Source organism: Aptenodytes patagonicus, chromosome 6, assembly GCF_965638725.1.
Source record: "Aptenodytes patagonicus chromosome 6, bAptPat1.pri.cur, whole genome shotgun sequence".
NCBI classification, from domain to species: domain Eukaryota; kingdom Metazoa; phylum Chordata; class Aves; order Sphenisciformes; family Spheniscidae; genus Aptenodytes; species Aptenodytes patagonicus.
The window spans coordinates 37,324,193-37,350,310 of NC_134954.1; the positions used below are offsets into that span (position 1 = coordinate 37,324,193).

The 26,118-nt window shown below is 41.9% G+C and overlaps 1 protein-coding gene across 5 annotated transcripts in view; it reads right to left on the minus strand.

Annotated features, from left to right (window-relative positions):
- The window catches only part of UNC80 (unc-80 subunit of NALCN channel complex), a 136,309-nt gene that overhangs the window by 26,377 nt on the left and 83,814 nt on the right, over positions 1–26,118 (minus strand). For all 5 annotated transcript variants that reach the window (XM_076342132.1, XM_076342130.1, XM_076342129.1 and 2 more), the window contains 16 exons: positions 25,122–25,222; positions 23,607–23,693; positions 22,633–22,816; positions 21,848–21,942; positions 20,833–20,922; positions 20,332–20,433; positions 17,759–17,939; positions 16,518–16,786; positions 13,649–13,783; positions 12,186–12,324; positions 10,408–10,504; positions 9,353–9,523; positions 9,047–9,139; positions 6,804–6,839; positions 6,246–6,464; positions 2,014–2,214 (listed from right to left, as the gene is read on the minus strand). In XM_076342132.1, the coding sequence (XP_076198247.1) occupies positions 2,014–2,214; positions 6,246–6,464; positions 6,804–6,839; positions 9,047–9,139; positions 9,353–9,523; positions 10,408–10,504; positions 12,186–12,324; positions 13,649–13,783; positions 16,518–16,786; positions 17,759–17,939; positions 20,332–20,433; positions 20,833–20,922; positions 21,848–21,942; positions 22,633–22,816; positions 23,607–23,693; positions 25,122–25,222 (2,200 nt within the window). The remainder of the gene's footprint in view (positions 1–2,013; positions 2,215–6,245; positions 6,465–6,803; positions 6,840–9,046; positions 9,140–9,352; positions 9,524–10,407; positions 10,505–12,185; positions 12,325–13,648; positions 13,784–16,517; positions 16,787–17,758; positions 17,940–20,331; positions 20,434–20,832; positions 20,923–21,847; positions 21,943–22,632; positions 22,817–23,606; positions 23,694–25,121; positions 25,223–26,118) is intronic.

The following is a 26,118-nucleotide window of genomic DNA, read 5'->3' on the forward strand; positions in this document are numbered from 1 at the left end:
GTGGATGTTTTCAGAGAAGGGAACAAACCCCATCAGCTGTGAGTGCCCTCTGTGAGCTACTTTGCAGTCTAGTCTGCTCTGCCAGAGTGACTCGCAGACAGAGTCTGCCCTAAACTTAAACTGGCCCAGCAGTACAATCTTTACCTTCCTCACCCTGTGCAGGAGGGCTGATGCATTTCCCTACCAGTACCAAAGTCCTTCATTCCCTGACATCCTTTGATCCATCCTGAAGATCCTTTCTTCCCTGACACTGCTTTTTTCACCAAAACAGCTTCCAGGGCTCATGACAGGTGCTGAATGGAGTCCTTCCTAACCGTAAGCAGACACAGCATAGGTAACATCAAAGTGGTTCACATCCTTCATCTCAGGGCCTGACTCTTTGGAGTAAGTATAGTTCTCAAGCCAACATCTGACTGTGCACTTATGGGGACAGAAAGACAAGGCTTGCATAACTTGTTAGCTCAAGACTAAACAATACCCTAGTCAAGCTCCTCAGTAGACTTCTTAGAGACACACGGGGGATCAACTGTTCACTTATGCAGACCAACATACATCTCATCTTTCAGCATCCGCTGTTCCTAAATCTTCAGAATAGTAGTTTGTTCTTGTACTTGTTCTTACACATATACTACTCCCATCAGACACTGGTTTTGGAGCGGGGTGTCCACAGGAGGCAGCATGTAAGATTCTGATGTGAGTATCCCAATGGATGGCTCCTAGGGCCTGGCACCCAGCCCCATCTCTAAGGGGCTTCTTGGCCCAATGACGCTTAAATGTAGTTGCTGCATTTGGTCCAGTGGCTTTGCTGTCACTCTCCCTTTGTGTACGGAAGAGCAGTTTCAGCCAGGCATAGGTACAGGCACAGACAGAGAGAATATGAAGGGAATTCTAATTTATGAGCGTTCACTCAGCTTACACAAAGAGGAAAGGTCTTCAGGAACAGGAAGACCCCTAAGCTGCCTTTGAGGCAGAAGAAGGTATGAGCGAGAAAAGAAAGAATGAGCAAAAAGCAGGCAAGACATGGCAAAGAATCAAACCAACAGGAAGGAGAAGCATCAAAATTTCTGCCTCTAAATTCCCTATGAGGGCAGGAGTTTCTTAAAGCAGATTGTTAGCCAAAGGAAAGTGATAGGTAGTGATGCCAGAAAGAAGAGATCACCTCCCTATTATTTGTTCCATCTTAGTTGGGTACATACGATTCCCACTGGGACCTAAAGTTTTGTGTCTGAGTCCTAAATTCTGATGTTCTCTAACCTCATTTGGCTTCTCAGCTGAGACTGCCAACAAAGTGACTGATTCAAGCAGTTGGGGACATAGGCCCATGAGGGTGACTGGGTCCAATGACTCTTTTTACTCAGATCACTGGAAATCCACAGGGCTGAGAGATTTTACACTACCCAGACTGGATTTGTATCACTGCCTCTGAGGTGTTAATGCTCCGTATTGAATACTTGAAGTCGCCAAAGCCGGCACCATAATGCTACTGTGTGATGCACCAGGCTTTCACTAGCCACTGACTAGATGTAATCGATGCAGTCCTGTTCCCTTTACTAAGGAGCATTCAGAAGCTACTGCATAGCTCCAGACTATTTTTATCTTTACAGAGAACACAACAGTATTTTCTTGAGAAGGCATGCTAGAAATACTCTTACTACAGTTTAACTTTCCCTTAAAAAATAAAATTAATCATCTCCTCAACTCACAGCTAAAATAAATAAAGAGGGTAGTGAGATGGTACAAATCTGAAGACTTATTTTGGAGGAAGAAAAATGAGATTTCTGGAAGTTCTCTCTGTAGTTCTTAATAACCAAGCATTTCTTCTCTTGCTACCAGAAGACACAACAAAAACGTCAACATAAATGCACACTTACAGAGATAAAAACATCTGTTCATTTTCTGATATGTTGTAAAGATTCACTGCAACATGACAGTTTTAGTTAGATGACATACCCACATTTCAAGGCTTGCAACATCAGAAACGGACCCCAGAGGGTTTCCATTATACCTGCTCACCTCAGAGTAGGCATCTTGTGAATTTTATTGAACATACGATCCAATCTCTTTAAGATGAGGATAAGGGCAGGTCTCACCGCCTCAGCTGTCCAGTCAGTGATGGGCAGCATCTCCATGATGTAGCGCCGGAGACCTCGGCTTTCCATCGTCTGTGTGTCATAAGGTGCCAGTTTCAGCAGGGAATGTGCGATTTCTGCCAATCTAAAACCAGGGTTTGTTAAAAGGAAAATCAAATACAACTTGCATTTCTCCACACATGCCAATGAACTAACAGATAAATCTTCAGTAGCCTAGTAAAAAGAAAAAGATGCAAAAGTAAAATGTGCTGCTATTCAAACTCTTAGACCCGATACCACAGTTCCTGGTCTGTTAAGATTATTTTGCTGGAATCACTGTTTTTATTTAGGTACATGTGAATGGTCTAAAGAATATTTTTACATTGATATTAAATGCACCAAAGGAACATCAGGAATCATGGATTTGTGTAGCTAAAAACAAAGTACCTGAGCTGTCAGTAAGATTACAACATTGCAAATGCCTGTGAAACACAGATGTGACATCATCTGTATGTCAATTAATGAGTGATTTGGTTTGGTTTTGTGCTTGTTTTTCAGTGTCACCACTTTAAGAGGTCTCACTGTGCAATTTTCAGGTGTTATTATTTTAAAAATAATGTGCCGTCCCATAGGTTTACACAACATGTACTTTGTACGATTGCTCCCTGCAGCTTTGATTTGTTTCTCCTAACACCTCTACAGATTGTGTTGCTGTTGCTTCTTCTAACCCTCCCAGATGGCCTTGCCGATGGCATTTTCTGCATTGACTGTGAAATACCATGGCAACATTTAACTTACACTTGCAGTTTGACAAAGACCTACTGAAATACTTGAATATTTGCGGTAGACAGAGACAAGTAATAAAGCTACATCTACTAATAAAAGGGATAGATACCTGTATGCTCCCTGAAACATCAATAGACGTTGTAGTGGACTATTACAGTACAATCCTATTCATATTGGGGGGGCTTCTTCTGAAATGCCTTCAACTAATGGAACATATTTCTAGTCTCTTTAAAATCTGCCTAGCAATATCAAAGGCAACGAGTTCCTCAGATTAACCAGAAGTGCTACACAAGTGTTTCTTTATCCGGTATTTCTTTATTATTACTTTTTACAACTACCCTGTCCTACTATTCTACAGACTGTTTTGTTAAACACTGTGAAATTTAAATTGTCATATAATTATGATTCTTTCTGGCAATACAATATCAGTGGCACATAATGGTATATGAAAACTTTCTTATGCCTTATAAAGTGCAAGATCCATCTCATCCAACTTGAGACATCAATCTCAATTAATCTTCTAGCTCCGTTCATGCAGAAATAAACAACCTGGGAAATTCTTATCTTCCTGAAATACTGGGATAACCAGCTCATTGGATGTGCATTTCCCTTTTCATTGGGTCCAAAAAGATCTTTATGACTTTTGCAGACTAAACATTTAACTTTTAAATGGCTAAAATTGGGTGAGCTGAATCCCGTCTGAAATGACTAGCATATTATCTTGTTTTCTGGAGTCTCTGAAATGGCATCTGTCAGCTTCCCAAGACCATGGCTGTCACATCACATTCTGGTAAATCTGCTCTCTACTTAGAAAAGTTTTTTTTCCTACAGCGGTTAAATCCTGTCAGTCATTTCACTGATACTTATGAAATGAATTTATGTAAGAATCAAGATGATGTTCGCTTTTATTTAGGGCTAACTATGATAAAGCAATTCAGGTTCCAACCCCAATAAAGCAGTTATTTCTAGCAGTTTCCAGGAGACATAAGAGAATCAGAGCACAACTCATTATCTCCTGCAAATCAATCCTTTAGATTTACTGCTGTAATATTTAACCATGAAAGACCTTCTCTCTTGAAAAGAATGCAGTATTTGCCAGCTACTACTATGTACTGTGACTCTGCTTCATGGAAATCTTCTCACAATAAAGTATTTTTCCAGAAAATATACCAATAACACCTTCTGTACATATGGATTTAAGTTTGTTAAACTCGTCTTTTAAGAGAGGGACATAAAATAGTTTAAGAACAATTAAACTCAATTACTCTGGAATATAAAAACATGTAGAAATGAAGTTCTCACATTACTGCTAAACTGCAAATACTTCTGGGTAGTACACTAGAGCACTCTTATGTTACATACAAACGTATGACTAGGATAGTAAAAAGAAGCAAGCCCCTTACTTTACCGCACTAAATAAAGTTCATTCATCAGACACATGTTCCTCACTCCCATTGAAATCATAAAAAAAACCCCAACATGTCTAACCAAGGACATAATCTGTCCTGAGAATCTCACCTTTGTTTCTAACATAAGATTAAAGTTCTTATCTCAGGCTTCTATTGCTAAAAGTCATGGAGTTTGTAATGCAGCTAAACAGATGTATTGATTTCTGAGGCTTGCGTCCCTTGGAAAAAATGAAAAGGTGGCACTGGAAAAGCAGCCATGTCCATCAGGTTTTCAGTGTGTTTGCAGCCAAACACTACATAAGAATGACATGCATCTGTTGACACAGACATATCTTGTTTAAAATTACCCTCTAAATTATGAAACGTTTGCTGGAGGCGGGGAGCAGCAACATTTAATTCATATGCAAACACACAAACCAAACAAAAAAACCACCTCCCAATTCCCAAAGGAATTATGTGCATTTGTTAAAAAAGACCTAAATTAATGTCAAACACAATTTTGTATTCTATAGAGACAGCCTGAATCCAAAGATCTCTATGACAGAATCTGCCAGCTAAGGGGCTTTGCCATTTTTTTCAAAGCATGCTTGTAAAAGGTAGAATAACTTTTAGAGGGTTTTCCTTGGTCCAGGGGCAGGAACAGAGGTGGCTCAGTGCATTGCTAGGATCTGTCACCCCTTCAGCTTCCTTTACAGGGTATTCCTGAGGAAAAAAGTATAGCACTGAAAGAGAGGAATAATTCACAGCCAGAATGGCATCTTGGGGTTCAGGGAGCAACATGAATTACTGTTAAGATGGTTCTGATTCACTTTTGAAGCCAGTCCCAAACAACTTAAGATATCTTTGCTATCTTTCCTATTTACTTTAATACTCTACTGAGCACTGTTTGGCTTAGGCTGTAAAAAAATGCCTCTTGGTATTTAGCTATTCGGTATTCAAACAATGATCTTGAAGTATTTCTCTGTCTCATGAAAGAATTCAGATAGCTGTTTTTCTGTGACCCCCCTGCCAAAGGATACACTAGGACCACCTCATATTAATCCCAGTTTTCCTTCTGACGAGTGCCAGTCAGAACAGTGCTAACTGTGGCTCACTCGGAGAGTATCTGTGCTGTTTTCATTGAGACACATCTTACCATGAAACAACTCCAATGAGTTTATGTTTCCTGAGGGAATACTATGTGAGAAAGGGGTTTCCCCTGAAAATGAATGAAAAACTGACAATAGAATCAGTCCATTCCCTCTTGTCCCAGTTTTTGTTGTCTTTTACGTCTGGACAAACTTCTCAATAGCAACTTTGGCTATTTTGTGTTTGCCATGAACAGCATACACAGAGAAGAGAATCAGGTCTAAAGTGCTTAGAAGGTCCTAACCCCCACCTTCTTCTAGGTCAGCACCACGTGAAACGGTTTGCAGTAAGCATCCAACCAGCAAGCTGGGCTCAGTGCTGCACCTTAATAAAAGATGTGCACCTGCTGTATCACATGCTGAGGTGGTGGTCCTGTAAATGCCTCCTGCCCCATCCCCACATTTCAGGCATTTATGCAATACAGTGCAGTAGTTGCTCTGCCCTTGTTGCTTGTTAGCAGCTGGTTCTGATGCAGTGTCACAAGGGAGGATAAAGGTCATAGCCAGCCAGCTAGGCAGCTTCCCCACCCCTTGCCCTGCAGAGGCAGCCTTATCTGCTCTGCTCCTCACTGCAGCTTATTCTGATGTATCAGATGGGTTTCCATGGAGCTTTTTCATCCACTGGAGATGGGGGTCTGAATGACACCAGAGGAGAGCGTATGAAACCTTCCTTACACATAAGCAGCATCAGGTACAATCTAAGGAACATCCAAAACAAGCTCTGCATGTTTCAGACAGCAACATGCAACTACGCTACCAAAAAGTGATTCCGTCTGCTACTATGAAAAATTAAGAGCTAAAAGAAAGGAATCCCCCTGAAATGAACAAGTAAAAGCAGAATGCCTGCAGAATACCTCATGTGGGACTTCACATCCAGCAGCTCCAGAGAAGTCACTCGGGGCTCACCAGCCAGATTCTGCAGAATCTTCAGCCTTGGACCACAGTGCTTGTAAAACTCTGTGCAGATATTCAGCAATGACTCCCGCGGTCTCCTGAACTCCTCTCTGGCAATTCGTTCATCCAGCTCCTCTCGGGGAAGACCCTGACCCTCCTCCAGTAAGTGAAGGTTCTCCCTGGAGGATATAAAATGAGAAAAAGTAGGAAGTGTTATATGCAGTGGAACAGCAGGGATAGATTATAACAACCTTTCCAACTTGTTCTTGCAAGAGATGCTTTCTGCCGCAATGGAAAAGACAGACGGTTGCATCGGCAATTAAAAAAAAAAGGGAAACGATAATCTGCAAAGTCTTGTTAAAAATGTAAATAATTTCTATATGAACTATCCTTTGCTACCCTCCCCTGAAAAAAGGCTGCCTGTCACAGCAACAGCGGGTGGGACACAGTGACCCTGGAAACTGCTGGGGAACAGTTCATCACGTATCAGGGAAGATTGGGCGAAGATTTTACTGTACCTGATAAAGTGTAGTTTGGCTCCCTGTTCTGGGTACCTGGGAAAACAGAAACAGGGTGGTTGTAAACAGCAACTTAGTAATGCCTAAACCGTGCCTTTCTGAAAGAAGGCGACACTGTTTTAGCCCAGAGGTATACTCGCCATGGGCAGGATGTTATCTTGTGTCACTGGAACAATGGCTACACATAGTTAGTGACCACGTTGAATAGCTTTTACCTCCCAACTGGCAGCAAACAACAGATTCCTATAGTTATTGCCCTTGTTATGAAAGGAAGAATTCAGGCTTAAAAGCCATAGCCCCCTTTCAAGCAATTTCTTTTACTGATTTTCATCCCAGTGCTCCATCTGTTTCATGAAGCCGGGGCTCACCTAGTGGAAAGAATACCTCAGTGTGTTGTTTTGTTTTATTGTCATTTTCTCTTGCCGTTTCTTGTTGAGAAAGCATTAACAAATCCTGCACCACTTGGCTAACACATCCAAGGCTGGAACAGTGATCATTCTACCATCATGAGACTCCTGCTGTTGCTAGCAGATGTCTGTTGCAATGATAACACAACAGAAGAAACAAGGGCAGGAAACGTGGAGCAGTGCAAAAATATTTTGGATCAGAGACTGAGCATTTGATAATCAGAAAGATCTGGAAATGTAAACCAAGATGTCTGAGTCACACAGCATCAGAAGTTTCTACGTTGCCTGTCAGCAGATACGTATTAACTGCTCTCGAAAATCAGCAGACAAATAATAAAGCCCTACTTTCCATTACACCTTATTTTCCTTAGACTGGGCAATCTTGCAATGGAAGTAAATGGCATATATCCACTTCAGATTTGAGCATGAAGGGGTTTATCTGCTTCTCAGATCCGGGATTGAAAGTCAAAGCTGTGTTTCATCCCTGCCTGAGTCAGTCATAAAGAATAACAGACTGATTCCAGGAGTTACCAACCAAGATGTGTACACTATACATCTATAAATTGACATAATAGCCCTTTGATGATCCATGCAGAGTGTTTTCTATCTCCCTTCAATACAAAAAGACTTGGAAACCATGTCTTTCCAGAAGGGTATTCCTGATTTACAGTCCTATACAGCCCATGGTATTGTACTAGACTATTGGCTGTGCACAGACTTACTATCAGCTGTTACGGACAAAAGAGAAATCCAGAGGAAATACTCCACTCTGGAAGAACAGCTACTCCAGCTTTTGCTAGGGGAGAATTCCCTTTCCAGGTCAGCACAAACATTCAGATTTTAAGCACAGTAAGGCATAGCCTGGCCAGGAGAAGGCACGGCTGCCCAGAAGAGTAATCAGTACTGCAAAGAAAACCTTCATAATCCCAAATGCTTGTGGCTGGATTTTGTAACAAGATTTCTTAAGCCCTTGCTCTGTGACTGAATAAATTGTCCAGTGGCCTTGTATAATTTGCAGCAGCCTAATTGGAATGGCCAATATGGCCAAGGAGCAGTATTACAGGCTACTGGCACCATCTCCTTCCTTATTTCCTTCTTCTGTGTGAAGTTTCTTTTGTGGTTTTTTTGTGGTTTTTTTAAGAAGGACAAAAATATTCCCAGACATTCTTCCCTTTCTCTCAAATTCTCTGCCACCCACTCCTTTGCTATCTGTAACTGCAAAAAAACCCCAGACCAATGTGGAGGTAAACGTGATAGAAAGAGACTGTAGGAAAAGTAAAAGTAAAAGGAAACGGGAAAGGAAAGGAAAGAAAAGAAAACTAGAGGAGGTGCCAGTCCCTACGAATCTCAACTGACGTGCAGTTTGAGCTCGTACTGCTGTTCAGTCTCTCAGAACAAGGCCAGAAGGATCCGACCCTTCTGCTATCCAAGTGTGCTCTGCCCAGGGGTAGCTTTGACAGTGGACTCAGTAGGAAGCAAAGCAGAGAACTGAAGGACATAGTTGCTTTGTCAGTATACTTCTAGAGTGCAAAAAGGGAAACAAAGAAAAAGACATTTAGGATGGGTGTCCTCCATTTTGATATCCTGGTCTTCTATTTAGTCACATGGTTTTAAACTAGAAATTCTAGTCTTGGGGATTTTGATTACTGTCAGAAATGCAGTCCTGGGCTACGTGCTCTTTTTATCTGACTGTTTTCTTTCACAGTACCTAGAGCCCTTCCTCAGACAGATGAGGAAGTGCTCCAAGCACTCTGAGCAATGAGATGTTACCTTACTCAAAAAAAAAAACAACGCTGTTCAGAAAAATAAGAAAGAAAGAAAAGCCCATTGACTTACCTGGTGTTCACACCTGCTGACATGGTGTGGTTTGCTGTTGTGGTCCCTTTATGGCCTTGGTCACATCGACTCATCTGTGGGGCTGTCATAGGCCTGGCAAAGGGAAGGTGAATAGCACACTAAAGACTCAGCCAAACAAGTGCACTGAAATTCTGCTTGTGATCTGGTGAAATTTAGCACTAATTTTACCATGTCTAAAACTCAAACATTATTCAAGCTAAGCTGCATATCGTGACCTCCTGTGCATTCCCTCTCCCCACACTGATAACCAAATGCAGTCTCAGATCTTTGAACCATGTGGGTTACCTGGTGAGAACTTCTACACTGTACAAGAGGGCCTGCAAAGAGGTGGCAAGGGCAGCCATAGCAGCAATCTCCTCACGAGCTGCTGTCACAGTCTCCACTTGAGAGGTCTGTCGCTTCAGTTTCTGCAAGTAACAGGGAACCAGCGCTTCCAAGACCATCAGCATCTGGAGACTGGAAAAATAACCAATACTTGGTCTGTTTTATTTTGTCAATCCTGAAACTCTCATCAGGCAGAGGCTTAAGTTTCTATCCGAAGACCCCTGGATCTCTCACTAGCCTTGTGATTTCATTGCTTCTCACTAGATAAACAGTCCTGGGCCAAAGAAACTCTTGGATCAGGGACTTCAGATGGAAAATCAGCTGATGTCTGAAACAATAATAATAAAAACAACCTGAACTTCGAGGTATCTTCTGAATATGTCATCCATTTGCAAATGTTCATTTTCCCTTCCAAAGACACCTTTCTTCTTTGGTTCCCTCTTGGAAACTAACTTTTTTGCTTTACCAGTTTACCTCCCCTCTCTCTGTATCTTCCTGTATCTTACTGCCCAGGGAAGTGGTTGAGTCCCCATCCCTGGAAGTATTTAAAAGACGTGTAGATGAGGCGCTTAGGGACATGGTTCAGTGGGCATGGTGGTGTTGGGTTGACGGTTGGACTCGATGATCTTAGAGGTCTTTTCCAACCTTAATGATTCTATGCTTCTATGATTCCTTTTCTTTCCAGCTGCCTGTTTCTGCCCTCCAGTTCCCTCTCCATTGCTTCTCTGACAACAGAAACCTGCAGGACACAGTGTGATCCCCGCTTGGAAATACAGCTTACGTGTTGCTGCTCAGGCTGCCACCCAGCTTAGTGCTGCAGCTGGCAGCTGGCAGGATTTGGAGCCAGTGCCCTAGGAAAGGTATCAACAGGCAGAGGCTTGGCCTTGCAGAGAAGCCCTGTGCTTGAAATGCATTTCTATATCCTCTGCCTCCATTTGTCAGCCTTGCTTTCACATGCCATATGCAGCTTTTATGCCTTTTCTGAGTCTGCACAAACCAAGAAAACACATTAGCACCTTCTGAATGATTCAGGAGCATAGGCCACCACTGTCACACATAGCTTGATGGCTTCACTGATCGAAAAGGTCAAGTCTTCATTCCCATAGCAGAAGTCTGAGGGAGTAAAGCAATATGAGAAGACTATCACACAAACATACTGAATATGAAAGGAGCTAGCACACTCCTTCCTTTTTCCCCTCTGCAATTGCTTGCTTCTCATGTTAACAAACCCCAATAGGCTCCCGTTTTTTGACAAAAAAATCCTGCCGTCCAAGAACTCAGTAGGTGAGAAACAGTTCTCAGTAGGTCAAATCACTGCTGAGCATAAGGCCTACTACAGCTGCTACTGGAGTCACGTTTCAAACATCACTCATCACAAGCAAAATCTTAAGCTCATACATGACAAGGACGTGTGTCAATTTAGTGACAATTTTTATGCTCCCTCTGCTTTTTCCTAGATGTTTCCACCACACTAAAAATGATGCTGATACACCACTGATGGCAGAAGATAGTTTTACTTCTAGAAAATAAAGTCCCTTCTATACTGGTAGGGTATAAGTCCCTTCTATATTGGTCCCTTCTATACATGGGCACCAGCTCAAAAGTGAGTCTGGTTTGCTAGTGATTTGAGAAAAAGTTTTCAAAAGCATTTAAGTCCCATACTACAAATACTACTTTGGGGATAATTAGTGCCAGGCACCAAGAAACTGAAGTATCCAAAGAATAATATTTGTAATACAACTATAGTCCTGTTTTCAGAAGTGACTTTGGTATACAGGAGCCCAAGTCAAAGTTAAGGTCCCAAAGTGTGTAAATCATTTTGAACAATGGAACTTGGAAGTCAGATGTTTTAGGTAATTCTGATCTTCATATGGAAAATATCAGGCATACAATGTACTCATCTACAGTCTTATCGTCAACACACACTTGGGAATTTTCAGAGATGTCTTTGAATAACCCTCCATAGAAAACTCAAAGCTTTTATATAAATGTTTACTACAATACACAAAGAGGAAGAAATATCTTCCGTTTCTGTACCATTTTATATTATAACTTGTGATATAATTGTGCAGCACCATAAAATCCCAGTATATAACAAAGCTTTAACTCTAGGGCTAGACAGGTTTCACAGTCCATCAAAATCAGTATTATTCGAGGGAAGTGCAAATTTGGGAAATAACTTGAAGATCCTTATAAAAATCAGCAAAAATTACTTCCTTGCAAATCACAAAGCAGCCAAATTCTTAGGTGCTGCATTGCATGGATAACTATCAAGAGACCCAGTGTCCTGGATACATCATACAGCCGTATATATTCTGCTTTGTGATAAATCAACAACGCCCCTAGAACTCAGCACTGTTGAATGTCTGAATGGCATCCATCATTTACTAGTCATAGTCTGCCCACGGGAGAGGATGCTTTTGTTCCCTGCCCACGTGGAGCAGAGGAGAGGATGACACTGATCTTGTCAGCAAGATACAGTTTATTAGGCATCTTTATTCTTCACCCACAGATGATAAAATTCAAAATGCCAGGGGCTAGTCTCAGACTAGCAGGCTCAATGCAGAAGTAGCAGCTTTGGAATAAAATAAATTAACAATTCCCCTCCTGCAGAAAATATCAAAAGGATGGTGGTGATAAAGCCAACCTTAAAAGCCTCATGAGGCATAAGAAACAGATATGACTGCACTCTGGGAGAAGAAAAGGGCCTGGAACAAATAATGCTGCATCAAATGCATGCTGAATCAATAAACAACAAACCAGAATTACTGAATAAAGGGTACTTTGCTGTTACCTAATGACTTGAGAGGCTTTTCTGCTTTCACCAGCTCTAAGATGTCCAAAATGTCTGGAGTATCTCCCTCTAAAGACTGCAGCAGGTCAAACAGGCACTGAGCTGACACTCCTTTGCTGGTTCCATTGTTTGTAGCATCCTGTTTCAAAAACAGACATTCGTGGTTGATTTTCTGAGGGCCTGTCCTGGTTTCAGCTGGGATAGAGTTAATTTCCTTCCTAGTAGCTGGTACAGTGCTGTGTTTTGGATTTAGGATGAGAATAATGTTGACAATACACTGATGTTTTAGTTGTTGCTAAGCAGTGCTTACACTAGTCAAGGACTTCTCAGCTTCTCATGCCCTGCCAGCGAGAAGCTGGGAGGGGGCACAGCCAGGACAGCTGACCCAAACTGGCCAAAGGGCTATTCCATACCATGTGACGTCATGCTCAGTATAGAAACTGGGGGGAGTTAGCTGGGGGAGGGATGACCACTGCTCAGGAACTGGCTGGGCTTTGGTCGGCGGGTGTTGAGCAATTGCATTGTGCATCACTTATTTTGTATATTCTTTTATCATCATTATTATTATTTCCCCTTCCTTTTCTGTCCTATTAAACTGTCTTTATCTCAACCCACGAATTTTACTTTTTTTTTTCCGATTCTCTCCCCCATCCCACTGGGCAGGGGTTGGTTAGTGAGCGAACGGCTGTGTGGTGTTTAGCTGCCTGCCGGGTTAAACCGCAACAGGGCCCGTGTGCATTCCAGGAATCTTTGCCTGGAGGTGTGGACAACTTTTTTTTTTTTGACAAAGGGCACACATGGAGTTCAAGAGCTTACTGCTATCAAACAGTAAGCCTTGCCTGACTCAAGAGATTGATGCTACAGTGGAAGCATGATCTGAAAACTGCATACAGCTTTACTTCCCAGAAACAGAAACTTTCTCCTTCGCTGCCCTGTGAAGGAGAAAGATGAGTGTACTTACAGTGTATGTGCAGTTAGATTTGGCAGTCCCGCTTCAAATAAAAATTCCATTAACTTGTTTTAACTCACTAAGATGTTAAAACATAATTAGTGAATATTTAAAACATGGCTAATCCAGTCTTATGGTTCACATGTATTAAAATTTGGCATTAAGCTTTTAGTTCCTATTGCTGGATTCTAAGAAAGGATTTGCCTTTAAAGAGTTACAAATCATTATTGTCCTTTTACAACCTATTTATACACAGAAATTTAAAGCGAGACCACATTTACTAGCCTGGATACCAGTGGCCCATTATCTCAGCATCCTGCTCAATCAGCTGATGAACAGAAGCATGCAGAAATAAGTTCAGGACCTGGTTCTGTGTAGCACCAAGTGCAGTAAGCACATGTTCAGTAAGAACTGTGCTGCTGCTCCAGCTGTTTTCTCTTTGTGATCTCTGATGCGGGGCTGGCTGCATGCACAGGCTTCCCCACGCTGAGACTAGGGAATGGCTTTTACTCACAGGGAACTCCAGGAGAGGGGCCACACTTGCAAACAGCTGCAGAATAAAGGGCTTGCGATGCAGAATGTAGAACTGGCGGCACGCAAACTCAATCGCTTGGCGTAACTGTGGGTTGCTTTCATAGTCAGCGTATACCTGAGCAAATGAAAAAGGACATGGAAGTACTACTCCAGTGAAAGGGCTCTTCATCTCCTAACCCCAGACTGAATCAACTGCAGCCTTGTCATTCCTGATATGTTTGCCTAACGTTTTTAAGGATGGAGACTTCTCTGCCCTCCTTGGCAATGCATTTCAGGGACAAAGTATACTTAGAAAAAAGGTTTGCTTGTCACTCTTGAACCTTCTTTGCCACAGCTTTAGTCCATTATTTTTTGTCCTATGTATCAGAGGTAGATCCCTCCCCTCTCCTTCCCAGAAGCACTCGACTTGTTTGAAGCCAGTTAGTGCTTTCTTCCTCAATCTTCATCTTTTTCAGTTAATCAGATCCTGGCTTTTTTAGTCCTTTCTCATATGACATGTTTTCTAGAGGTACATCCCTGTTCCAGTCTTCAGTCTCTTCAGTTAACTGATGTTTTTTGTGCAGTGCCCACAGCTGGACAGAGCCAGCACTTCAAGTCAGGAGTGCTGCTGACGAGCAGCAGAATTATTCCATGTTTCTTTCACAAGATAGAAATCTGTATAGTCACCCCAGAATGGCACTTGAGATCTTTTATTTTTCTTTTTTATCCTTAAACAGAAGGACACTGTTGATTCATGTTTAGCTTCAGATCTATAACAACTTCAGTATTCTGTTCTGCAGAAATGCTACTGAATCAGCTACTTTCCCTTCCATGTTTATGTGGCTGATTACTCATAAGTAAAGACCTATGCTTGTCCAACCTGATCAACATAATCTGGTTTTTTTTTCCTTTTTTCATACTGCATCTCCAGTTTGTCAAGATAATTTGAACTCCCCCTGTCCTCCAACACAGTGACAGTTCCACCCCCTTTTAAGATTTTTTAAGATTTTTAGAGTGGCATTTCCTTCAGGGCTGGCCACTGAACCATGCAGCCAATGTGTTGCCAAAGATGTGGGTTGTTTCTCAGTTATGTAAACAGTATAAATTGCTAGGAACAACTTCACTGTGCTTCCTTCTTCTGTCCGTTTCAACTGCCTGCCTGCACTTCTCTGCTGGTACAAGTCTGCGGGAGGTTTGGGGTTGGAGTGGGCAGGATTTTCTTGCTATTTGCTGGCAACAGGTAATGCTGAGATTTTATTGTAGTGCAAAATTCACATTACAGAACAGGACTCTGAAGGTTTCTAAACAATTATTAGTGTGCAAGACCTCTGCAGAGATGTATTTACTCCTCAGTAGCCTAGTAGGCTGAAGAGATGAGGATGTCTTTAGAACAATCAGAAGCCTCTAGCATGCTTATGAGGACAGTCAATCACCATGGCCTGTTACGCTTGCGATATCTCATTTACTTGAGAAAAGGGAAATAATTAACTGTATATGCATTTCACCAAGGAAAGCAGAAAAACCTGCAACAAAAAGAGCCCTGTGGGGGTATGTGCACGTATGCATCAGGAATTAAGCTATTAATGGCTGGTTCGAGCCCAGAAGGGGTAGAAGAATTTGTTTGTAATGACCACAAACAAACCAGCTGATCTTGGGTGCCTGGAACAGAGATGTGAGGGTCTGCAAAAACAAACAAGCTCAGCAACACTTGGGTTTTCTTTTGGAATTGCTTTTTTGCCTCCTGTGAGTGGTATTTTATTAATTCAGTAGTTGGCAATAATTGGTAAGGAGGGGGGGGAGGAGGAAAGAATTACAAAACTAATTTCTCTCAGTATGAAAAGTGGAAATGAAGGGACAGTCCTTCACAGGACTGAATGGTTACTGTCAAGTACTTCAAATTAAGTTATTAAGTTATTTTATTTCAAAATGTCTTCTTTCTAATGAATAAACCCATGCACTGCAGACCTGGATCCAATACATACTTATCTAACCATGTAAGGCATGATATTAAGAGTTTCCAGTTACTAAAGAGTTTGTTTAGATAGCTAAATTCATCACTGGTCCTAATTATTGTGCTCTGCAAACTATGTTAAAATGAACATACATAGGGATGTTGTGGTCATTGTTTCTTTTACAGAAACAATAGGTTTTTTCTGCATTTGCATTATAATACTAAATCTCTATTTAGATACTGTCTTCGAGCCCTGCAGAAATAATCTTTCTATCTGTAAAAGAACTATTTTTTTTTTTTTTTCCCCAGTACCTGATTTTTCCCAAATGTCAACAGGAAAAAAGGCATACTTGTACACTTCAAAGTGAAGAGAAACTCCACTTCAAATACTTGCAATATTTATCATCACTCACATGAAAAGACAACATACAGTTTTTCATAAACACTTAGTGTTATTTTCTGTTGCTAATTAAATTGCAGATAATACAATTATCATACTTAAAGAGGTGAATATAATTTAGTTTCAATCAGCAAGTAGCAAATCCAGATATTTCAACTATTCCCCAAATTTCAGCCATCTCTAGAGGAAAAAACACTGAGGGAGACCCAAGGTCCAAAAATTTTCCAGAAATTTCACATTTCTGTGTAGAAGTACATAGTAAGGGAAACAGACATTCATTTATCTAACATAAAGAACAAAAGAAATTGTAGTAATTTACTCAAGAAGAAAAGGGAATGTAGTCTCAGGAATGCTGATTTGGGCCATCCCACCTGGCTTTGTTGTTTGCCTTCTTGGGGCCCCCCAAATCTGTGACCTCACCAGGACTCAGCAGTTTAAAGTTTCCCCATTAATAGTCAGTTCTAGAACAAAGTGCTTGCTCTGAAGTCTTCCCTCGTATTGTTCATGGAAATGGCTCACCTGCAACATGCTGGGGAGGACCCACTGGTACCCGCTGAGGGAGAAGAGGTGGTTAAAGTGCACAGCTGTGTTGATGACTGTGGCAGCATACTGCCTCAACAAGGCACTGTCCTCAGGGTGCAGGATCAGGGCACCGTTGAAGACATTCAAGAACAGCATGATCTCATCCCCCCAGGGGAACTCGCTGGGCATGCCAAGGAACATCTCCTCCAGCAGCTTAATCCACAAGCTTTTCTGAAGAGTGTCCAGACCAAAGAGCTCTTTCCCAGCTGCGGGGGAGAAGAGGCAACAGCAATCAACTCAGTCCACCACAGCCAGCCTCACAACATTCCCAGAGGCCAAAGGCCTCTCCAAACAACCATCCCACAACACTGACCATCGTTCTGCCTTTTTAAAATGATTTCACCCATCCTGTACTTCTGGAAGTGCCCACAGGGCTTGAGCAAACCTTGACTGAAAGCAACGCACATGAAGACGAAGAATGATGAATATCACACAGCTCATTAAATCTGCTCCCCACTGGCTGGAAATTCTCCTCTTATAAAGTGCAAGCAGATCTGAGCTTGTACATGCATAAACTGCTCCACACAACCTGAATGGCTGTGTGGATTTATGCTGAATTTTTATGCTTCAGGTGTCCCACACATTACAGGGCATTGATGCATAGTTACAATAATGCTTCTGAAAGCAAGTGCCTTTCGGGCCTGTTACAGAACCTGCCAATGCTTACCATCCTGCAACAGGGGCCTGTTTAATCCCCAAGTCAGGCTGGAAACGCTACTTGACTTTCAGATCAAAGTTTCTAAAAAAGAGGGCTGTTTCTACATCCCTGCTGCAGAATTTGCCTAATCTTCATTGAAAGTCCATTGCTTCCTCAAAGTGGATGGCAAAGGACTCTGAGCAATCCTTTTTAGGTGCAGTTATGCTACTGGACACAGTATTCCAGCTGTAGTTTCATGCATAATTTTAATACATAATTATAACTTATTCTCATTTGGGTCCAAAGAAAGTAGCTTTGTCTGGAGACCTCTAACAGCAAAGCCCTTTCTGGTGTTGTGCTGACAAACCAACAGCTATGTATCATTTTCACTAGGAAGAGATTTATCAGCTTTCAGTAATGCTACAAGTCTGTATGTGTCTAAGGCAAATGAAGCCTGCATGTTTTTAAGGCAAATGAAGTGCCTCACAGAAACCTTCTGGGCCCTGTACAACCACCAGAGAAAGCTATCAAAAGGCCATACCTTGGGGATCACTGAAGAGTGAGAACTCGGCGTCAATGGCACTTCGGGGAAATGAAGGCAAGCGGAGGAGATCTTCCTGGAGCATAGATACATGGGACTGCTTGTGGGCAGTAGGGATTTTCTGTGTCAGCGATATGAGGAACAACACCCGCCCCACCTCTTCTAGCTTGCGGGTGAACACCTGAGAGAAAAAGAGACAAGGATCAGAATCAGTCTGATCAAAAAGTTCTTTACAACGTATATGCACTTTTCTAGGTTAGCTTCCATGACTTCCTCTGATGGGCGGGATGGTGCACTCACGGCCCAGAGGAACCTGTTGAAATTCACAGGGATAGTGCTGCACCCTTTTGCTAGAATATGGGTGACCACTGTTCTTCAGCCCAGCTCAGCAAAGATGTATCATATTTGTAAAAGAGGTTTTAACAACACTTTCTATTTCAGTCTTGCAGAGGACCCTGAGCGGTGGTCAAACACTTTGCAACTGTGCCATGCGGTCTTTTGTAGATTAATGTAATCTTTGCCAGCGTGAGCCCCAAGGCTGTCAGGGGCAGACCAACTCCAAACTGAAAGCCATACAGTTGCAGTTGCTCTCTGCAAGGTCTTAGACTATAGTCAACAAGAGGTTGGAATGGTTATCTACCTTCTGGGTTGAGGCTGGCTCGTGTCTGGCCATAGAAAGTGTATGTATGGTTGCAAAAGAAAAGTAGTCAATAAAACAAAACAGACCAGATTCTGAGTTACTGTAGACAAGCAAAGTCCTGCTGACTTCAGATTATCGCTTCTGGTTTACGACAACTGGGAAACTGAGTTTCATGCTACCAGCCTCCTTTGAACTTCTGACTGGTAGGACTAGTTAGGCTAGCTATTTTATTTTGGTGCTAAAAGTAACCATAAGGCAGAGTGATGCTCAGTAGTAGAAGCAACTGCCTTTGGAAGCAGTTTCGAGACAGCTCTTAGCTACTGGGATGAAGCCAAAACTTGAAGCATGTGGCTTAACATGTGACAAAGCTCAGCTTCCCACATCCTGCAGTTGCTATGACCTTGCTGTGAAGTGCACTCAGCTTAGAATTGGGTGCTCAATCAATCAACAGTAAAGAAAGTACTTTTCCATGGCTTGCTGCTCTGTGGGTAGACTCTGCAGTGCTGTTTTCTTTGCTGAAGCTGGATGTTGTCCAGCAACTTCTAGCATGACTACAGAGAGGCTGGTAAATACTTGATTTAAGTTTTACCTTAGAAATGTTTTGGCCTCTAAGTACTCTAAATAGAAAAATGTGGAGTGTAAAATAACGCCCTGACAAAACTGGTCAGGCCATTTTAATCTTTTGGGGTCATGTAGGGCATATTAAACTAATTTATTTGATATGTGGGACGCATCTTCTAGAACCACAGTGAGCATAATTTCTGCCAGAGAAGCAATCAAAATGATCCCAAGTAATTTCAGATTTTTATAGACTTTCTACTGACAGATGCAGCACATGAAATATTTCCCTATTCTGTACCGTACACATATGAGAGAGAATTAACTATATTCTCCATTATTTTAGCTGCTAGTCCCTCTTAAGCAGCTTTATAGCTGCTTTTTATAACACTCCTGATGATATTTTCCTGTCCCTGCACTCACATTGCCAGGGACACAACTACAGTAGCTGCTTTTTGGCTAGAATAATACAACTGTTAATACCAAACTCATACAGTATAACCACATCCCCCTCCTTTTTATTTCCTGCTTATTATCATCCTTTGCAGATACAGCTAGAGCAACTTTTCCCTAAACACTCAACCCTGTGCTACTGAGACAAATTTGCTTTTGTGGAAAACAGAGCATGTGGCTTCTACAGATAGAGTAAGCTCAATACCATTGTCTTACTGTCTAAGGAAATGATACTTGTAGGGGTTTGCAGCACATTAAAGGCACTGCCCTGCCACTTTAGTTAGGGTTTAGTTCCTAAGGGAAAGCTCCTGGGAGCTGCAGAACATTAGCAGGATTGGACAGATTATCAGGTCATGAGGCTGGAAGTTGGAGGACAGTGCTCTTCTGAGGGCAGATATTTCCCTGACAAAACAATCGCTACTGCTGTGCCTCTGGGAGTAGCTATGGTAAGACTAGCATCTGAGAGCAGGACAAGGAAGAGAGGCAGGTAACATTCTTTACAGTGAGAGGACAGAGAGGAAGGTAGAACAGATAATTCCTGCTCCACAGCCAGACAGACTTGAGAAGAAAAGGTCTTAAATGGGTTCCTAAAGAGCCAGAGGTCATGTTAAAGAAAGGAATAAGCAACTTTTGAAGCTGAGGCAACTGAAGCTCTTCTGGCCAAGTGTAGAAGAATGCAAAATGATCCGCCTAAAAGAAGCTGGCTGGAGAGAGTGGGAAGGAATTCACATTGCATTCTTTGACTCTTCTTAAAATACAGTACACCTGTCCAATGGCACCAGGGCAGATTTCATGCCAATTGCTACTTCTCCAGCAAAGTTCTCTATCTGCATGCAGCACGAGTGAAGGCCTTAAAAGGAAAAAGAAAGGTTTATTTACAGGGTTTGTTTCTGGGCAGAGGTGTTTGGTAACAGTAAGATACCTGCTTCTGAATGAGCTCTTGACCTTTTTCTGGATGCATCTGCACCAGGTTGAGCTGGGGAGAAACTGACCTCCGGAAAGGATAAATGTCACGGACGTAGGTCTGCCAGAAAAGGAAACAAGTGTATTTTAAACAAATGCAATCGTAACAGCATCACTCAACAGAAATGAATAAAAGGCCCTTTAGCCCTTTCTGAAGCTTTTGGGTAGGGGCTTTCAGACAGTGTCAGGCATCATGGAAGAGCATAAACAGAAGAGAAATTTGCTCTTTTCTAAGAAAGCCAGACATTAATGACTTAAGAGCAAGGGACTCCACTTCTGCTTCTTCCCTTTTCTGTCAAACTGCAATCTTTCACCACACACAACTAAACACCCAAGATGTGGTGCCCACAGGACAGAATTCTGTCTGTTTATGGGCTGCTTGTTCTCCTTTAGATAACCCAATGTTTAAAAGGGACATGATGGAAAGAACAAAGTTGTCTGGACCTGACCTTTGCCTTACCTTGTTGTAATGAATAAGATTCCATCGCTTATCCATTAAAAAGTAATGAGAAGACTGTGTTTCAGGTATATTAAAAAACTCCAAACACTCCTGAAGAGAAAGAAAGAAAAACATCCTGTTACTTACTAGCTGTCTTGTACAAAGACCACAACATCCAAAAGAAGAATATCCACCTAATAATGTATAAAGGCAAAAACCTGCATGCCTCAGTCAGGCTGGTACATTCTTCTGGCATTAATTCTTAATTTCTTTTTTTAATCATAAAGTACATGAATATGTTTGTGATAATCAAGGCATGCTGATATCACAGTCCTGAAGACTGATGTTACTTACTTTGATGTCTTCATATCACACATATTTGTCTGGCTATATGAGCCACATGGGTATTGCAGCTTGTATTTCCATACTATGTATTTATCAAACTTTAGTGATATGTGATGTACAGAGACACTAAAGTTCAGATTCTTCAAAGCACTGAGATGTGTGATTCCCATTAAAATTTAACATAGTTGGACAAACTGAAGGCTTTTACAAATCTGTTTCTTATGTGGCTTGGTTAAGGCCATCCAGGAAATCTTTGGCAGAAGGGGGAACTGACCTCACATCTCCCAGATCCCAAGATACCATTGTGGCTCCTGAACCATCATTTCTGCTCTGATCTTGGTCATTCTGTTTAGTCTTTAGCGTTGATAAAACCAAACATTTAAATGATTTATATATTTATCCGAAGGATAGTATACAGCAAATACCCAACAAACTGCAGTGTCTTCAAATGTAGTTGCATTTGTGAGGTTTTGGCTGTCTATGAGGTCAGGGCATTTCTATTATCTTTAATATGGGATCCTGTTTCTTGCAACCAAGCTCTCCTCATACGGAGACAGAAATGGCTGTTACAGCAAAACTTCTCTCTCCCACACTGAAACAGGATGATCAGGCAGAATGTATTGCTGGCATACAGGTATGGCAGGTAAATGTACTATTAAGCAGTTTGTCCAGTTCAAAAACTCACTCCTACCTTCAGAAGAGCCTCAAACTGTGTGTCCTCATGGACTGGTAACTGAGTTGGGATGTCACACTCATTCTGTCCATGCACGACAAGAGTCTTTGTGCCTAAAGGAAGAAAAGCAGTTTCATTCTCTCTGGCTTCATTAATTAACTCAATTTCAGAAGACTGCCCATGGAGGAAAAGTGATAGTTAAAATTCATTCCTGGGCAGACAGACAATACTGGTCCTGTCTGGAATCCATTATGTAGTGTTAGCATAGTCTCACACTTCTACAGTTAATGAGAAATCGATCTGTTCCTAAAGGATTGAGCTGGCTTTAGCAGCAACCGTCACTCTGAGGAAGGAACAAACCTAAAAGGTCAAATCTGTTTTTCAGCAAGATATCTCTTGCCTGACTCATGACGTCCTAGGCTCACAGCATGCTTTTCTTGGGCTCTCTCAAGACTTAAATGAGAGGTTGCATCAAATCAAACTGAGTCTGAATGGTGCAGTCTTACAACGATCATCCTGCCAGCCTTTCACAGCCACTTTCACTGGCACAAAGCTCTGGGTTGAAAAGACTGTTCTAATTCATTTTCTGTTTGCTTCTTTTAGAGCTTTTAAAGTGGCTTCTGAATCTGAGGGAATTGGAGGTGGAATTTACCAACTGAATCCTCAACTCAAGGAAAACTGACTTAGAATACGCAGCCATTTGTAGCAGGGCTTTTTCAGATCCAGTTCTGATGGAGCTCCTTTTTGGTAGAAGGGGTCATGAACTTGGAAGTGAAGGAGGTTTAAAGACTCATTTCTTATACCTGGCATTGAGGCAGTTACCAGCAGCTTCACTTCACATTGTTCCTTCTTCATAGTCTGTTTGAGATCCTTGAAGAACAGTCCTTCTACATAACCAACCACTTCCCAAAGGAAGGTAAGTGTGGCAGAAATGGCATCCATGCCCCATTCACATGGCGTGCGTACAAAATACATGATCAGTCCTACCTGCAGGTAATAAGTAAGAGGAATATCAGGTTATACACACTTTTAACTGTGCAGAGCATAGTATAAACAGAGAACAAGAATATTGTTCTTCTACCTGTCTTCACTCAGAGGGATAAACTCATTAAACTTGCGTCCTGAAAGTTTATACATACTACAGAACAATCGGCCTGTACTAGGAGGATGAGGGGTGGGGGCAAAAAGTACTGTTGCAGCCCAGCGTTAAAAGCCATTGTAGATGAGGAAAAGGGAGAACCTCTGCAGTAAGAGAATTCCTGTGCCTTCTGCTCTGATGTACTGCCATATAGACAACTCACAAACAACAGAGGGCTCCTGGAGTAGCATACATCTTGTCTGTTTTTTCATCTCCTAATTGAAAGAACTGCAGCAAATCCATTTTCCACAGTCTAGAAAGAAGCTACTAGATTTGCTCCAATAGGACTGTCCAAGAGCAAAGCACCTTCTGAATCAAAATTAAGTAAAATAATTAAAGTTTTCTGTCACTGGGATCCTTCTATTGGTCTACAACTCATTGTCCATGGTTCAATTCAGAAATCCATGACAGGTTGCTTAGAGGTTTTATAAAAAGTTGAAGGTTCCTTTTCCTCTTCCTAGAAGGAATGAAAGGCTGGTGTAAGTCTGTCGACTTGCATCCACAGCCAGAAGCAGGTATGAGCTATAAAGGAAAAGTTATGAACATTTATTTCCTTGTAGATTCTGACATTAACTTCTTAGGACACATGCAGTCAGAGGTGAGATGCTGGGCTGCACAGTGGACCCACAAGCTACTCACCAAGTAGTTAAAGAGGATGTGAGATGTCTGGGCAGGGAAGTCTCCGATGTTCAACAAAAGCTTCCTTAACATATACATCAGCTCATCCTGGAAGAAAGGCAAGTGTTTTTTCTTTCCCTCTCAAAATGGAGAATGGATTTCTCCCTTTTGTCCTCCCTCGTTTTGTTTCTTCCCATTTTTCCGTACTCCCTTGTTCAGCTCTGTCTCTTGGTGCATGAAGTAGAACTATATGCTTGTGACTGCTCCCACATTTCCCAAAATAAGGCCCAGGGCACAGCACCCAGGTCAACATCTTTCTTTTTTATCTGAGAGAGGCCAATACCTCCTATTGCAATTTGTACTGACTGATTCTGCACTCCTCTCCCTGTGATAATCCCTGTGTTGCTTATCACAACAAATGACTGCCTAGGTGATCTGTGAAATCAAGTTCAGCTCAACTCAATAGCTGTGGCTGCTGGGTAGGAGGTGGGGGCAGAATCTAACTTGTCTTCCTTTAGAGGCTGCCTGCTTTAAATGTAGACTAATACATTTCTTATGGTGGGAAGGGGGTGTAGAGTGGAAGGAACCTCACTGTCAGCTAAGGACAGACAGACCATATCATAAATTTCTTCTATGGCCCTCATCCTCTGAACCCACAGCAGATTTGAGCTAGCGTTAGGGGCCTGAATATGCATAGGACAACCCATGACGATACATCTGCTGAAAGCTTCCAAGGAAATACACCTGTTCTCTGCGTTCTGTACTCATGGTCGTAGTAGGCTTATGAAGAGATGGTAAAACAGCAGACTATGCTAGCTCAGAGGCCGCTGAGGCTGGACAGCGTATAGCTTCCTTCTCAAAGATACTTAACAAACAGAAGCGACCCTCTGAACTTAAATGGAAGCTTTGGGGACTATGTCTGAGAAGTCTCAGGAATAGTGAGGGCCACTGAGATCTGATTACTCAAGGAACCAAAAAGCAGCCTTTCCTGGCCTTTCTTGAGGTTTAGTATTCATTTTGTAGTCAGTTCTTAGGTGGTGGCTTGGAAGATGAGGGCAGTGGTATTATTGATATCGTACAGTGAGTGGCAGTTGAGAAAGTGGTATGGAGAGTCTCACTGCCTTTCATCCAGTCAGAACTGGTATGACTTTCTTCCATAAAGCTTAGCCATGGCACTAGAAAATGGTCTAATAAACCAGGGAGAGACAAGGCCACCCCCATCTTTCAGAGAAAGCTGAACAGAGTGGCATGGGTGAGGCAATATTGCCTGTGTTAGACAGAAAGGGTTGTGCTTCACTAAGCAGCTGTTCAAAGCTTCGCCTAGAGCAAGTCAGATCCTTAGCGGTGGTAAATCAGCTATGTCCCATTTACATTAGTGGACAGAGATTGAAGCCAACTGATGATACGGCCTAAAAGCCTTTGAGCTGCGTTATAATAGCAAATGTTCTTCTCCAGTGATGCCCACAGAGTGATTCTGCTTGCAGCTGTGCTCCCCTGCTCTAAGCAGTACATACATTGGTGAGACGAAGAGTTTACCTGTCGGTTGCTGATTGTGAGCTTCTCAAGGAAATGGCGCAAAACTGTAGAGGGGTCTTCAATTAAGCAGTTCCACAGGACTTGCTGAGCAACAGCACTTACTGTAAAAGAGAAAGAAAACAAAGTCAAAACCGTCTCCCTTGGAAAAGCCTTGAACTGGTACACTTAGACGCAAAAGTTCCTAATCTTCTACCACAATTGTCATTTTTGTACTGAAACACACAGGAGGATTCCTGGTCACCAGTGCAGTCATCTCAAGCAATAATGATAGGTGTAATATTTGAACCTTCCCTAGCTATTGGTGATACGGCAGGAAGCACTTCACCACTGCAGTCAGAGGAACAATAAATAAATAACTAGTTGGATTCACAACTCCAGGTGGACAAATCTGGCAATTAAAAAACTTAAATTCATATACTTTTTTGTTGATGCATAGAAGTTAAATTTCATGGTGATTCATTGAGTGATTTTATCTGGTATTGGTGAACAGTATTAGATAGTCAGCAGGGAATTGTGTTGATGATCAACTCCCCAAAGTGTAATTAATTGCAATCCTGTGAAGATTAACAACAACAGAGAATTATTAATATTTTTTTTTTCAGTACTCAGTCCCTGATCACAAAATGACACACATATTATTTAGGTGGCTGACTACACCCACCCAAAACTGAATACAAAATGTAACAGAAAATGAAATGTGCAGTCAGCTGACATGATGAGTGATGAGAAAGGAAGAAAGGGCAACAGTCCACCATCTATAAACATTTTAGAGAAACAAATACAGAAAAAATGCATTATTACTTTACAAATACATCACAGACTAGAAAAAAAGTGTTCAAGCTGTGTATAGGTGGCTTTCTGTTTGTCATAAGATCAAAGAAATGTTGGTGGGAATAGACCTCTGGAGGTTTCTAGTCCAAGCCCTGCTTGGAGCAGGACTGTCACTGACACCAGATTATGTCAACCATGGCTTTGACTAGCCACGGCTTGATAACTG